Genomic DNA, 15,659 nt, shown 5'->3' with positions numbered 1-15,659 from the left:
CCCGCGTGGAAAGCCAACATCTTAATATCCCTATCGCTCGGGGGAGATATTAGACTTTCAGGGCCATCAGGCTGAGGTAGTGAACCACTCTGTTACACCAGACATCCCCCGACTAAAAATACAAGTTCATACAAGTTGTCAAAAACACAAAAATTCACAAGTTCAAGGTTATATAAAAAATAACTTGTCTAATTGAGAAAGTTACAGCATGACTTTAAGCTTTGCACGGCAAGGTAATGATTACACGACACCAGCCCAATTAATCCTCTCCGTTTATGTAAATTGCTTAAACAAAAAAAGAACACGTCCAATTCTGTCATATTTCAATCATTCAAGACACTCTCTCACGCACACCAGAGATCAGCTCTTAGTTGTCATCTACATAGTTCAGCATTAATAAAATTGCACATTTCAAACCACAGGTTTCTTTTCTTCATACTATGTAAATAGACAGAGTGGTGCATTTTATGGAATAGTGCCGCTGCCATAGCTCAAAGAACACACATTCCAAAGATATGACAAAAAATACTGCAAGGAACATATTACATCATGTTGGGAAGGAATATTGAATGAAATTCCTCACACATTGTACACGCATTCATACAACCCTGTATAACAGATCAAATTAAAAAATTCTCAAACAACCGTTTTTCAATAATTTACAATTTTGGAAAAAAAAAGAAAAGAAAAAAAAAACCTGGACACTTCCTCATTTACACATAAATCTTATAAATGCGTCATCAAAAGAACTTCTTTGCTGCTGCTTCTTGTTGACTTCTAAAAAACAAAATAGCCATAATTAGAAAGAGGCATTAAAAACCTGAAAAAATAAACAGTTCTAATCTATCATTACTAGTCAGTTACATTACCTAGTTACCTCATTCACAGTCATTATCAAAACAAATGTTCATAATCTTATTTTATTGTACCCATATCAACAATAAATAGCTAGCGGCTAGGGTGTTAGTAAATTAAAATATTTTGATTTCAGATGGTCAAATAAGATGCATACTAGTATACCAAAATAGTAATTTGAAATGTAAGTGTCATGTCACATACTACGTATGTGATGGCTAAACGCTAAGATAGTCGATTGATAGATGTAAACAAAAGGGAGCCGTGAAAGTGTTCAAATTGATGACATATATTCAGCCTTGGAAGCCTGTCTCAATGGGGAGGTAAAGCAGAAGTGTGGCTAATAGCCACCTCCAATTTGTGTCCCCATAACCAGGGACACAAAACAGTGAAAGACCTGGACTTGAAGCTTTAATTTGATTCAACACTTGGTAAGTGGGATCATAGTGATATCCTGTGATATGCAGTAGGGTTTTCAATGCTAAGGACCCCAAACAGCCATAGCCTCTGGCTGCTACTGCGAAATGGTTTAAAAAACAAAATCTACAAGTTGGCAACGCGCTGTGAGCTTGTTGATGGGCTATTTTCACTATTTTCAACTTGTTTGAACATTTTTTTAACAATTTTGAACATTAAAAACATTTGAAAACATTTCTGACAATAATAGCATGATGACTAAAATAGGGACGCCATGTTGGCATAATAATCTTATGAGTTGAATTTGAACCAATTGGCTTCCCTGGCGTCCCCTGGTGGCCCACCTGGGCACCCCGGGCCCCACTTTGAAAACTACTGATATAAAAAAAGCACATTAAATCAGGAAGGTGAATTGCATTGATTACATTGATTGAGTAATTTATGCTTTATTTAATGGGGAGGTTGTGACACTGACTGTACCACCTGATCAGATACATTTTCAGGTACAATAAATAAAGTTGCCTTTGAATGACAGTGACTTATCAGGCAGCTGCCTTCCATGTGAGACTATACTATAAATACTGTATCTCCTCCCTAACCTTTAACATGGATTCCATATCAATGACAATGTTTGTCTGCTGTTGAAGAACTTGTCAAACTCGTATACAACCACATACTGTAAGACACAGGTTTTCAAAGAGGGGACTGACAGGGGGGCCAACTGGAAAGGAGGGGGAAATGACTAAGAAAACCAAAAACATAAAAAAAATAATACATATACACATAGAAAAAGTTTCATTTAAATTCAAATTGTTTTATTTTTGTGCCAGTTTAACCAATTTAATATAATTATATATATATATTAAAAAAAACTAAATCTAAATATATTTAAAAAGAAAACTGGCCTCAGGTCTAAATGGGTTAAACCTAGAGCCCATATTTAAGGCATGTCATAATTGTCAGAATCTTTCATGATTTTTTTTTACATAATCGTAAATATCAGATCTACAAGCTTGATCTGCTATTTTCGTTTTTACAAAGCCATTTCGCAATATGGGGCTGCAGGCAGAGGCTATGGCTACTTGAGCTAGTTTGGGAACCCCCTGATCTGAGACACTCTCTGACAGCTTAACGCCCCTCACTTGAAAGTTTCAGATCTCGATTTCTCAGAAAAAAATACTTCCAAGAAAGGCGCTTCAGTAACATGTGACTCAGAATGGTAGAATACGTCACAAAGAAGCATGTCTTACTTGTACATGACGTAGCAGAAGAACAGGACAGACTGGATGACCACGAAGACTACAAAGTGGACCGTGGACAAGCAGGACGGCATCGGAGGAAACTCAGGACACTTCAGAACTTTCTCACTGGGGTTCTACATGTCAAACATATAGAATTTAAACTTTAGTAAATAGGCCTATTACTATGATGGAATTCCAAACTTTAGATGACATAAAAAATCTTTTGTGTATAGGTTGTGTGTTCTACTGCATTTCTTTCTTCTTTTTTTATCTCCGCCAGGCCGAGGTTAAGTTTTTGCCCTTCTGAGTGTGTGTGTGTGTGTGTGTGTGTGTGTGTGTTTGAATTAATGAGTGAGTGTGTGACTCCACTCCGTCGATAATCTCACAAACCACTGGACCAATTGGCGTGAAACCTGTCATGCACGCAGGCAGTAGGCAAAGGAACAAATTCAATCCAAAATTGAGCAATTCGCACTCATGATGGCACGATACCAAATACAACCCAAATACTATTTGGCCATAGGTCATCAAACCTTTTTGCATTTTCAACGTTTTTGCTACTACTCCTATAGATTGTCATATTCCATTCCGATTGGCTATAACTGACTTCCAAATTTTGCAGGAGGGGTCGTTGCAGGGTTATGTTGCAGAAACATGATTTATTTTTCTTTCCACCAAATTACGTACAACTATATATTTTGCCTAAACTGCCTAAATCCCAGGCCATTGTAAACTGAAGTTTCTTGGATGGAGGCATGTATGCTGCTGGGAGCTTTATTAAATCTCTTACCGGGTTGCTACGTATGACCAGGTGCTCCACATCCTTTTTGACCAGATGAAGATGCTCCTTAATGTCATTGAAGTGCTGCATGGTCTCATATGTTCCCAATCCCCCAGCAGTACCTTGTTGTTGAACCGAACCGATCTGCTTCAATGAATCATGGAAGGAGTTTCTGTGGACATAAACACAGTGACATGGCTGTCAGTCCCAATTTTTTACCTTCTTTAATTTTTCAAAAATAGCCAATCTACAAGCTCACAACGCATCACGCCTGTAAGCCTGTAGATTGGCTATTTTTAAAAATGTTTGAACAAGTGAATAAAATAAAGTTCATGTAATGTGTATTTTATATTCACTTTTTAGCTTGTTCATTGTATAATTACAGCTAAATAATCTTTCCTTTCCGTTTCATTTGTTTACTTAATAAATAAATAAATCTATCATAAAGTTATTTGTCCATCCATCTTCAACCGCTTATCCAGAGTCGGTCGCTGGAGTAACAGTTTCAGCAGAGAGCTCTAGACTTCCCTTTCCCAAGCAACATTAGCCACTTCCTCCTCGGAAATCCAGAGGCATTCCAAGGACAGTGTGGAGATAAAATCCATCTGGTCCTTGGTCTGCCAGGGGGTCTCCTCCCAGTGGGATGTGCACCAAGGACCTCCCTTGGGAGACACCCACGAGGCATCCGTACTAGATGCCCGAACCACCTTAGCTGGCTCCTTTCCAAATGAAGGAGCAGTTATACTTAGTTCTACTCGCAGATCACTGAACTTCTCACCCTATCTCTAACGGAGAGGATTTATATTTGTTTGCCAAACTATAAGCAACAGTGCTCAAATAGAAACTTGAATCAAATCAAAGTTTTTCATCAAGTCAAATAATGGCTGACATATTGGTCAAACCGATAATATCGGTTATATCGGGGACAAGGACTGACAGAAACAGATATCTTCATATATGGGCATAAAAGGAACACAGGTAGACAGACAGAAACAGACATCTCCATATATGGGCACAAAAGAGAGGTTATAGCACAAGTTGTATAGGCTTTAGTATGTCGAGACACGGACAGACAGGTACAACGGGTACTCTGACAAATCCCCGACACTATGACTGTGCGGCGGGCCTGAATTTCTAGTTACCAAAAATAGCCATTCTACAAGCTCACAATACGTTGTAATGTGTCACATTGTCAGTTTGTAGATCAGCAATTTTTGAAAGGTGTAGAATGTTTTAAAAGGTTTCTGCCTATAATAACATCCCCAAAATAGGGTCGCCAGGTTGAAAGTGTTTTAAACGATTCTAAGACAAATGTAAGTATTGTAAGAACTTGCAGGGGATTGTGACAAAAATAAATCAGAAGAGAATGTTTTGCCTGCCTATGACAGATGTATTTAAAGACTAGTAATCTGATAAGGTGCTTCTTTATTTGTCACATGGTTAGGGTCTAAATGGCAGACAGGCACATGTGTCCTTTGGGAGGAAAGAAATCTCCCCTGAAAAAAAATAAGTGGGCATTTATAAAACCCTGGATATAATCTTAACGTAGTACCCAGTGACCCATGTATGGGTCAAATTAGAAATTCTAAGAAGAAACCCAATCATTGCTATTTGGAATAGGCTAAAATGGAGATTATTCCCTTTGATGAAATGTGGGGTATATAGGCATAATGAAAACTCTTTGTGTGTGTGTGTGTGTGTGTGTGTGTGTGTGTGTGTGTGTGTGTGTGTGTGTGTGTGTGTGTGTGTGTGTGTGTGTGTGTGTGTTGACTATGAAAACACCTGTATGGTATTGTGAGATTAAATTATGATTTGAGGTATTAAACTTGTTTTTCTAGAATAGCATTGATCTGTTTTCATTACTGTGGCCAAAACAGCTCGCTTGTGTGCGTGTGTGTGTGTGTGTGTGTGTGTGTGTGTGTGTGGGGGGGAAATATGATTTCAGGGATTTAACAGCAATTCGTTTTTCTGGAATATCATTGATCCGTTTTCATTCTTGTGGCAAAAACACAGAATAACAAAACAGAAACAATAACAATTATGTTTGTTACTTACCTTAGCTCATTCAGGTTTTTAAGAACCTCGTGCTGAGTGGCAATGACTGAGGTTAACTGTTGACTTCCAGCCTCCGGCTAAAATGATATGAACAACAAAGGGGCTGAATAGGAATAATGTTTGTGTTTAGGCATTTAAGTTACAGATGGAAAAGTTCATGTACATTGTTAATAATGGTTGTGTTTACGCATTAAGTTAGATATGGTTATATTTAATTATGGGTTTGTGGTGGCTAAGGTCACGGTCAACCTCTGGTTGGACGATTAGCAACTGATATTGCGTGACCTCAAATTCACGGATCTGGAGCTTGTAAAAATGTAATAACCATTGCCATTTCAGATGCCACAACCAATTTTACATTATGGAACGCTACACTTGGTTGTAGTATAACGTTACGTATATAGTCATTTTGTTTGCCCTACCTGTCCTGACTCAGTCTGTGAACCCTTCTTGCCAATCTCATCTGTGATCACTGAGACGTATCGGCGCTGTTCGTCCAAGATCATAGCGAGCTGACGATGGAGCTGTTTGATCTCCATATGGATCCGATTCTGGCCCTCAAACACCTGGCGAATCTCCCGGTCATTCACAGTCTCGTACAGGTCCTCAACTGAAGTAGTAGATATAACCATTAGCAAGAAACAACTTGCATGTCTGAAACCAGTGTGACAGTTATCATTGTTACATACGGTAAGGTCTGGACATGGTTCAAGGCAGGTATTGAATATTTTAAGTATTAGTTCCGCAAATTTGCTTTTACTGTAGGAAAAACAAACCTGGTTCTCCTTGAACGTCTGGGTGCTCTTTCTGGAACTCCTCCTTCTTTTTGTCAAGCTCTTGCTGGAAATTCTCAAATTCCTCCTGGTACTTATCCTTCTCCTCTTTGGGCATCTCTGATTCAGATGGGGGCTTCAATAGAAGACAAAACCACTCTGAACTCACTAGAGGCCCTCGGGTTAGGCTATATTGTGCACATGCTCATAAAGACAGACATGCAGGCAGACAGACAGACACACACACTAGAGAAAATTGTATATCTCACACAATTCCAATCACATTTTCATAATAGTAAAAGGATTAGAGAGTGGTAGTAAAACATAGTTACCAGTTCCTGGCCTGGCTCCGTTAGTCTGAATAATAAGAATGACAGGACATCATGGTCATCTGATGGAAGAAGTAATGCTTGTATTACATTTACAACAAAAAAATTAATGCATTCCATACAATGTATTTATATTGGAGTTTCAACGTCTGCAAGCAAATGTTTACATAATACAGTTTTGTGTTTAAATTCTTGTGACATATGTCATGTTATGGAATAAGTCATATATTATTATACATCTAAAGTACAGCCTATCTATACTGTAGATGGTTTAACCACTTGAACCCTAGCATCCCTATAATGGGGGTGAACATTCAATGCAAATAGCAGAGCTACAAGCTCGTTATGATATTGTAGATTGGTTATTTTCAGCAAAGATATTACATTTAGAGCAAAAACAGGAGGGGCACTAGTATTGAGCTCTGAGGGAAGTATAGAGTTTTAGAGGTTAAAAAGGCATTGGACACACACATTTTCAAAAGTATATAGATATATATGTATATATAAGTATTAAATATGGAAGATTTTAAAAATAAATACCTGCTAAACCACCCGTGGCTGCTGAAATGCCAAAGAAGCCCTCAGCGGGAATGATCATGTTGTCTACCTTTGTGCAGAACTCATAGTCATCTTTGTCTGGGGTAAAGCCATTGTTGAACATCACCTGAATGGCCAGAGTGGATCATGCAGCAGTTAAAAGCCAGGCTGATCACTATTGTTTATGTAAAGGATAATACATGACGAGCTGTGCAGTTATAAATAAAATGCACTGCAGTGGGTTTGCCTTAGAGTTCTCAAATTCTGCCCGAACCCCACCCTACCCGATGTTTTCGGGCCAGGCTGGGCAAAAATGTACGCTTATTAGCCGTGAAAAAATAATAGGCAGAGGGAAATGGCAGGGGAATGCGTTGGATGCAGCTCAAAGTTAATTTTACTCAGGTATCTAGGTATTTTCGGGCCTAATATGATGGTGATTGTTCGGGCCGGCTCAGTTAGGGCCGGGCCTTAATTTTCAGGCCTGTTGAGAACTCCAGTTTGCCTCCGCAGAGATTATCTTTTCATATCAGCACAGCTCGGAGTTGATCACTTCTACCATGGCCACTAACCAACTAATAATAATATAATCATAAGTAGTGTTTAATCATATTTTGGGGAAATACGCTCTTTGGATAGAAACTTTGCATTGGCACGATCTTTGTAAACCTTAGGATAAATGTTATTTATTGCAGAGACCTTCAGATATGATACTATCACAATACTTGGGTGCCAAATCGTACCTCCAAATGCATATCATAAAACAATTGAACAAACCAAATTCAAGTTCCACTTCTGGGGCATGAAGGAGCATCGCAAATTCCATAGCAAACCAGTCATTAGTTTTCGAGATATGTTGTTTTTGAGGGACCCCCCGCCCCTTCAACTGGAAACTGAGTATTGTCCATGGCCATGGTATAATGCTTAATTTACACTTAATTGTATGACAATGTCATATGTCAAAAATAGCAGATCTACTTGTAGATCTGCCATTTTAGGTGCGCGACTGTTGCACAATGATCAAAGCTCTATGATCAAAATAGAGCAAAATGTAAAACAAAAACTAAATCTAATGCTCAGATTCTCCTACCGTCAATGTCTTTCTGTAGTATGTGATTTTGGCTCTGACAGGGTACGGTTTGTTTCTGAAGTCTCTTAAGCATGTTCCCAGAGCTTGTGTTGTGCCATCACTGGCATTTTCAGAAAAACAACAATAGGACAATCAGTATTTGCAAATATACTATACTATACACATACTAAATATCCACTAAAGACTGCTACAATCTTCAGGTGGGCTTATGAAATGAATGAATAACATGTAATATAATTTTGCATTTTTTCATCTAAACTTCTGCAGTGACATAAACAACAGTGAAAACAGTGTGAACTGTAAGGCACTGGAATGACAGAGAAAGGTGATTTAATGCTTCACTGGCTCAAGGGAGATTAGTAGAGATAGAGGATTATTTACCCTTCAGCTAAATATAATAATATTGGTTGGCTACGATGTCAAGGGTCAAACAAATAAATGTTTACTTACTTTTGGTGATCATAAAGAAGTTGGCCATTGTTTCCAACAACAATTATAGCTGGGTTATTTTTCTGAAAAGAAGTGGAGAAAACAACAAATGTTAATTTGAATTAATCTCATTTGAAGGCATCCATATGTCATATATGTCAGATATTCCACACATTGAAGCAGAGTAAATCCTACAACCTAAAAGTGGATGTAATGAAATAGTATGTCATCAAATAGTCAAGAATCTTTTGTTTTTTCCACTGAAATAATTAAGTAATGTGAACAGTTTTTGCCATAATTGGATGTATAATTTCACATTTAATTACATTATTTTTCAACATTAATGGAAAAGGATACTTCAATTTAATGTATCCTACAAGCAATTTAACTGTGTATTATTCAGCCCATTTGCAAATTCTCTGGCATTGGAATTATACAAATTTGTATTAAGTTTCTGGTTGGTTAACATGCGTTCATATTTGTTTCTCTTCTTATTCTAAATTAAATGACCACTTTGTTAAATAACAGCTATTCTTACACGCATAAATCTTCTAATGTATTGGTCTATTGTACAGCCTCCTATAACTAAATATCTATCTTGTAACGGTAACTCTTTGTTAACACAGGCATTCTTAGCCCTAGGCGTAGGGGGTTTACAAAGACAGGGCTGTCCCTTAACTGGACAGTGACAAACAGACACAAGGAGCAGAGATAGTTTACCGTCTCCTAGCACAACCTTTTAAACTGCTCAAAAAAAGTTCGGAAACTTAACTTCGGTCAATTATATCTCCCCTTTAATAATACCAATTGGTATTGTGTTTTATATCATTTTTATCGTTGATTAGTCACCTTTACATTGTGTGTGCCAGTAGTCACAGGTGTGTGACTGCCTCACAGGTGAGTGACTGGCACCTGAACATGGGTTCTGCAACTTTGTTGAGTTTATGTATGCTCCAATCCGGCCTGTGCAATAGGGCAAGTGAAGCTGGTGTTCCGTTACGCAGATTACGCATTATTTGATGTCAGCCCTGGTACCATTTGCAGGCAGGTGTGTGACTGGCACCTGAGCATGGACACTGCAACTTTGACATCTGTCTTTGGTACCGTTGTGCAAATCTTGCCTGTAAATCTATGGTTCCTCAGTGAAGCAAGGGGTCTGGGTTGTTGTCTTCCTTGTTGACTTCACCTGTCTCACAGAACTTGGTCCTAAGTTTGGAAATGGTACCAGGGCTAACACCAAATAATGCTGTCACTCTGCATAACGGAACACCAGCTTCACTTGCCCTATTGCACAGGCCTTATCCTGAAGGGACAAACGTGGCATCTTTCCATGGGGGCAGTGTTGCTGCTTGGAGTACAAACTCAACAAAGTTGCAGAACCCATGTTCAGGTGCCAGTCACTCACCTGTGAGGCAGTCACACACCTGTGACTACTGGCACACACCTCTCAGCAGGTGTGTGCTGACAGGTTGCTCAAAACAAGAGCGATTACCAACAGAAGCATATTGGGTGATTTTGGCACATTTTTTGGAGGCGCTACCCACACGTTTAGCTGTGTTGCTCATTCCACGAATGCACGATCCTTACAAGCTGTATCTCGCGTCCCGTCTCACCCCCCCCCACTCACTTGATACTCAATGACACGACATGCACCGACCTGCACGGGGTACTTCAGACCGCTGTGGCGGTCTCTGCAACTATTTTGTTGAGTTGCATTCAGGACTTTATATTAATCCAAATGAATCTGCCTGTGTCATTACTAGTAATACTCCAAAATACCTAGTTTATTTTCTTAAATAGAACATCTTTTAATTACATTTTTAATTCAACTTAAAACATCGCAACATCTTGATAAGTGGAGTACACAAACCTTCCCATCATTGTCGAAGGAGTCAAAGAAGATGCCCACTCCATTCCAATTGTCAGCAGCTCCGTAGACTGGACCATCAAGGCCTTGTGCAGTTGTGAACCAAACAGCCTGTTAGATAAGAGTACAAATGAGTGGTAGCTGCTAGATAGTTTTTATGAGTGTTGTTGCATGTGCTTAATCACCAACGGAATCAAATTGACTTTTGACCATTATATCAAGAGGCATTGCTTTATTCCTGCCAACACATCAGTAATAGTTGTAGCAAAAAGATGTCTGCGTACAGACAGAGATTGACCATGTACCTTATCTTCCTATTATTGTGTCTACAGCTTTGTAAGGATCCACAACATTTGTTCCATCTGTTATAGATTTTCTCATTTTCACATTTGTTGAGCATATTACCACCGCCTTACAGCAGCCAAAAAGATTATAGTCCAACGCTGGAAACCTCCACATGACTTATCCAAAACACACTGGCTAAGGAGCTTCTTGGACATTGCCTATCTAGAACTGTCGTCGGCCAGGATTAACCATGCTCAACAGAGCACAATTTCACTGTGGACAAACCTGATATCAGATCTGAAAGATCTGTTGACTCGATGATGCTGTGGATGTGTTGTGTGAATGTGTGGGCGGGGTGGGAAGGGATGGGGGGATGAAGAGTGGGAAAAGGGAGAAGGGTGGGGGACACTGAGTTCAAGTATGATGGTTCTGTACTTGAAACGCATATTTGTTTATATATGCAAAAATCAAAACAATTTGAATAACAACAAAAAAAAGTATATTACCACCGCCAATGGCATTCGATGGCCGTTATGTTTTATAGAATGTTTTTGCTACACAACTCATAGCAAAATAATAATAAAGGTATCAAATTAAAGTCACGAACAATGTCAAGGACAAAATAGAGAACAGGCTATTTATGAAACTTGGTGGTGGAGATGATCAGTACGCTGTACTGACACAATGACTTATAACAATAACTTGGGTCAAAAAGTTTAAAGGTCAAGTTCACAATCAAGGGTACGTGTAAAATACATAATCAGTCATACAATATGGAAATAGCATATCTTGATAATGATAACCGCATACTGTTGATGGAGGTATGTACTCTAACCCTAACTGAGTGAAATCTTTCTACATCCAAAAATCCCTGTCAGAGTGTCAGTCTGGCTATAACATAGCCAGACTGCTTACTGATACACATGGGGAAATCTAAATTCAATGAATGGGCTACAAGTGGGTGAAAACTATTCAAAGATTTAAATTAAAAAATAACTGCATCGCAGAACCAATGCAAAGACTTTAAGGTGGTCCTTCATATTGGCACGGTGATATGATTTGTTTTCAAATCATTAGGCGTAGGTTTGTCAGTGGCTGTTTTCACAGCTGTTCTGGCCCCTGCATTGAATTTAGATGTCATCAGGCATATCGGTAGGCGGAAATCTCTATGCAACTCTTGCCTCTCAGTATATATTATTTTAAGCAGTACCTTTGGGGATTGATTCATTAATTGATTATTATTTGTCTATGATATACAATGTGCATGCAAACTACATACAACTACATACATACTGTTCATCTTTTACTAATAAATAAATAAATACTGTTATATAACTTTCCCATAACCTGGCCATTCTTCCATTTCCTATTTTAATGGCTTTTGGTTTTGTTACATACAACAGTCTTATCCAAACCCATTTCTATGACTACATGTCTACAATACGCACAGGAATGTACGCACACCAAAGTCCTTGTAGTGGTGCCGGCCCACTGCAGAAGAATCCAAATGATTAGTCTTCAAGAGACATAAGGTGGCCGCACACACTAGTAGCCCAAGAGCCAATATCAAACGTTACCCTGAAGAAGGCAGTTGTCTGCCAAAAAGGTTGGTTTCTATTTTTACAAACATTTGAGCGTGGGAACAAAGTTACTGTCCAACCACCTTTGCAGTCATTCTAAACAAAAGATTGAGAACAGAATAGAACCTATTGGTATATAAGATGTCACATGATGTAATTACACAGTAAAATCCTCAGTGTACAGGTTTATCCATTTGTAACTCTGAGAGCATACAGTAACCGAATGGATTTGGTTACATCTGTATCATCATCACGTTTTCACGTACAGAGACCCCTGTCCAGGACAGGCTTCAGACGGGCCTCCTCGGGAGACTTGGCTCAGATCTGAACCCATTTGATTTGGCATTAGGAACCTGTTGCGACCGCATGCCCTTGCTGACTTCAACCCCAACTAAGGATTTCATTTTACTCCATAGTATCATTAAATTGGATTCTCTGCAAGAATCCACTTACCAGTCCATCCGCTCCCATTCTGCCTCTGCCAGACACACGGAAGGTCACCTCAGCCTCCCAGTGTTCAAAGTTGACAGGGTTTTTTGTCCACACAGAGCCCTTCTGACTCCTGAGGGACGGTGTGATTCGCACCTGGTCTGCACTGGGAATGGCATCTGGGAGGAACAGGAGCACAGAAGAGAGGTTATTGTTAGTAGGGTTTCACAGAGGAATGTTTAAACCGTCTCCATGAAATGTCAGTGATTCATTTCAAATCAGAATTCTAAGTTACATTTGCTATTAAGTAACCCACCAGAATTCTGGTCAATGGCTTACACTGTAGTACCATTCTTCATAAAGCTAGTCTGTTGAGCATGCAATGTGACTGTGAGACAGAAAATAAAAAGTAGCATTTAACAGGAAATCAATATAATGACAATCTTGGAATTTTCTAACCTATGTCCAGTGAACAGCAATTCTGCTTAGCTCTGCATGAGGCTGACCAAACCATAGATGACATCACAGAATCAGGGTACACCGCATTTGCAGTCTTATTACTTGCCAGTGATACTGATTTATTAATTTCTGAAGCACAGCTATTTTCCACAGCAACAATGGCCTACTGCCAAAACAGAATGCGCATGTTATAGCATGTTTTAAGTGTGCCAGATAGATCAGATTTCAAGATTTCATTCAGATTATGGGGCAAAGAGATACCTGCAGCCTCAGGTGTCATATTTCTTGAGAAAAAGGTACAGTAACTTATCTAAATACAATCTATGGGGGAACCGTCTTACAGTATTGAATTCATTTGCCAGCAGTTCTCGGTAATACTGTTATCTGGGCACCATTCAGAGAGCATCTGGCATCAACAAGGCAACTTCTGGAAAGCTCAAGGTTTCACAAAGTGGGGTCATGCAGGGACTCTCTGGGTTCATTGAGAGGGTCCAAATTGACCCTTACACGTCTAACTCTGAGAGTGTAACAAATGGAACCAAATGGACCCGTACGGGTCCATTTGGTTACATTTGTTACACTTTCAAGATTTATGGGGGGTCCTTCAAATTAAAAGGTTTGAGCACCACTGGGCTACTACTTCTTTTAACGATACCCATGATGGTCTATCGGCTACGGCTTGTAATGACAGTAATGCCAGTCATAAATGAAGCTATTTCTCCTACCATATAGGCCTATACGCTACGACAGCTGCTGTCAGTCCACTATGGCAATAATATGAATGATGTCCACTTACTGCCAGTGTGTATCCAGAAGGGAACGCTGCCGTCAGGCTGGGACAGGTGCGGTCCTTTGAAGCTGTATTTGTACTCGAACCGGCGGTGAGGCCCTTCTTCACCTCCACCACCCGTCGCCTCGACACCCGTGGTGACAACGTCTGCATGACAACGTTGACATATTAACGATAGAGTCAATAATATTGTCCACAAACACGGACTTGCACCCTGGCGCTCTGCTGTGGACACCGCCATGTTTCGGTACCACTGCTGACGTAGCGCTGAATAATAGTCGAGCGTCCGTGTTGCCATGTTTTGCGAGAGAAACACGTAACTAGGTCTAGGAATACCAAAGCCCAAAAGAAGCCACATGAGCACTTTAAAGTGAGCTCCCTTGTAGATCTGATATTTTAAAAACTCTTGCAATGAAAATTGTGGAATATTTGAAACGTTTGAAACGTTCTAACAACACAAATGCTCCCCTGTGGCACAAAAAAAAAAATCATGAAAATATTTGAGAACCACTGGTTTAAATGATAATAAAAAACCTTTGGAAGCTAACCTAAATAAGCAAGTACACTTTACTTTAGAAACAAGCCCCACAACTAACCAATATTTAGCACAAGCAACTCTACAGAAAAAGAAGCCCCAAGTAGCTTATAATAAGCCAACATGGCAACACTATTGAGCATGACGGGATGCCTGTAGGGCCAACAGGGCGCTTTCTCATTGGACGACAGGTTTGTTTTACTCGATATGGTTGACAGTGGACTTGGGTCAATTCACTTTTTCCCTTTGCATATGGTCTAGTGCGGAAACGAAAATGGTCTGTGCGTGTAAGTATTTGGGTGCGCACATTACCGGATACAGTAGGCGGGTCTTTAAACTGGATGTGAGCACCGAGCAGTAGATAGAAACCAGGCTTTCCACAGGTACTGCGGAAAGCCTGTGGAAAGCCTGGGTGATGCAAGGTTAGGTTGTAGTTTGCCTGAAGATGTGTGACTGTGCACACACAGTAGAGCTGCCTCAGCCAGACAGAGCCAGCCAGGCAGCCAACATGACATTTTGGTCCTGTGTTTCACTGTGCAATATGCAAATATGTCAAGTCAGGTCAAGTCAAATTAAATCAAATGAATGTATAATAAGCACATTTAAAAACAACTCTCATGGACCAAATGTAAGTGCTGTACAGACCAGGAGATAGCTAAAATTACATACAGTTTGTCATGGTTGAACTATGAACATTAATTACTTCTTGACTTGACCATAATCATAAAGAATAAGAGTGCAGCTCAAAGGCACAAATAAACAATCAGCAATTTAAAAAAAAGATATAAAAAATAACAATAAAACAGACAGCAATAGAAAATGAGGTAGGCCTACATCAGGGATCATTTTTTTGTTGAATAAAAGCTTAGAAGCCTTCTTGAGCCTGCATGGACGTAACCCATTATGACCTGATGTGGATTCTACAAATGTCTTCTAAACAGTCTGAAAAACCTATGTTGCTATATCATTGGTGTTCAAACTTTTTCATGTCAAGGACCCTCACAATTATATGTATTTGCCCGCGGACCCACATCTCAAAATATTTTGTTCCAGGGACCCCCAGAAGCAAAGATTTGAGTTAAAAATGTTCACATTAAAATATAGATTGTATGAGCTTGTATGTCTGCTATTTTTGAATAGCCAAAGTATAAAATATAGCTAAAATTTTAAATTACACAGATGCTTTCCCCGTTTTAATGGGTTGAAAGAG

General features: G+C 39.4%; 1 protein-coding gene across 1 annotated transcript; it reads right to left on the bottom strand.

Moving 5' to 3' along the window:
- Positions 1 to 255: 255 nt before the first annotated feature.
- Positions 256 to 14,185, bottom strand: lman1 (lectin, mannose-binding, 1). The gene is made up of 13 exons (XM_084046619.1): positions 13,921 to 14,185; positions 12,690 to 12,844; positions 10,375 to 10,482; positions 8,526 to 8,587; positions 8,076 to 8,175; positions 6,992 to 7,115; positions 6,455 to 6,513; positions 6,126 to 6,258; positions 5,772 to 5,959; positions 5,350 to 5,426; positions 3,304 to 3,466; positions 2,523 to 2,647; positions 256 to 777 (listed from the first exon to the last, which is right to left on the bottom strand). The coding sequence occupies exons 1-13, from the start codon at positions 14,153 to 14,155 to the stop codon at positions 741 to 743; spliced, it is 1,566 nt and encodes a 521-aa protein (XP_083902745.1). The 5' UTR covers positions 14,156 to 14,185; the 3' UTR covers positions 256 to 740.
- Positions 14,186 to 15,659: the final 1,474 nt, after the last annotated feature.

This window comes from Gymnoscopelus microlampas (assembly GCF_963454915.1).
Source record: "Gymnoscopelus microlampas genome assembly, chromosome: 21".
NCBI lineage: Eukaryota > Metazoa > Chordata > Actinopteri > Myctophiformes > Myctophidae > Gymnoscopelus > Gymnoscopelus microlampas.
This window is presented reverse-complemented; position numbering and strand designations above follow the sequence as displayed.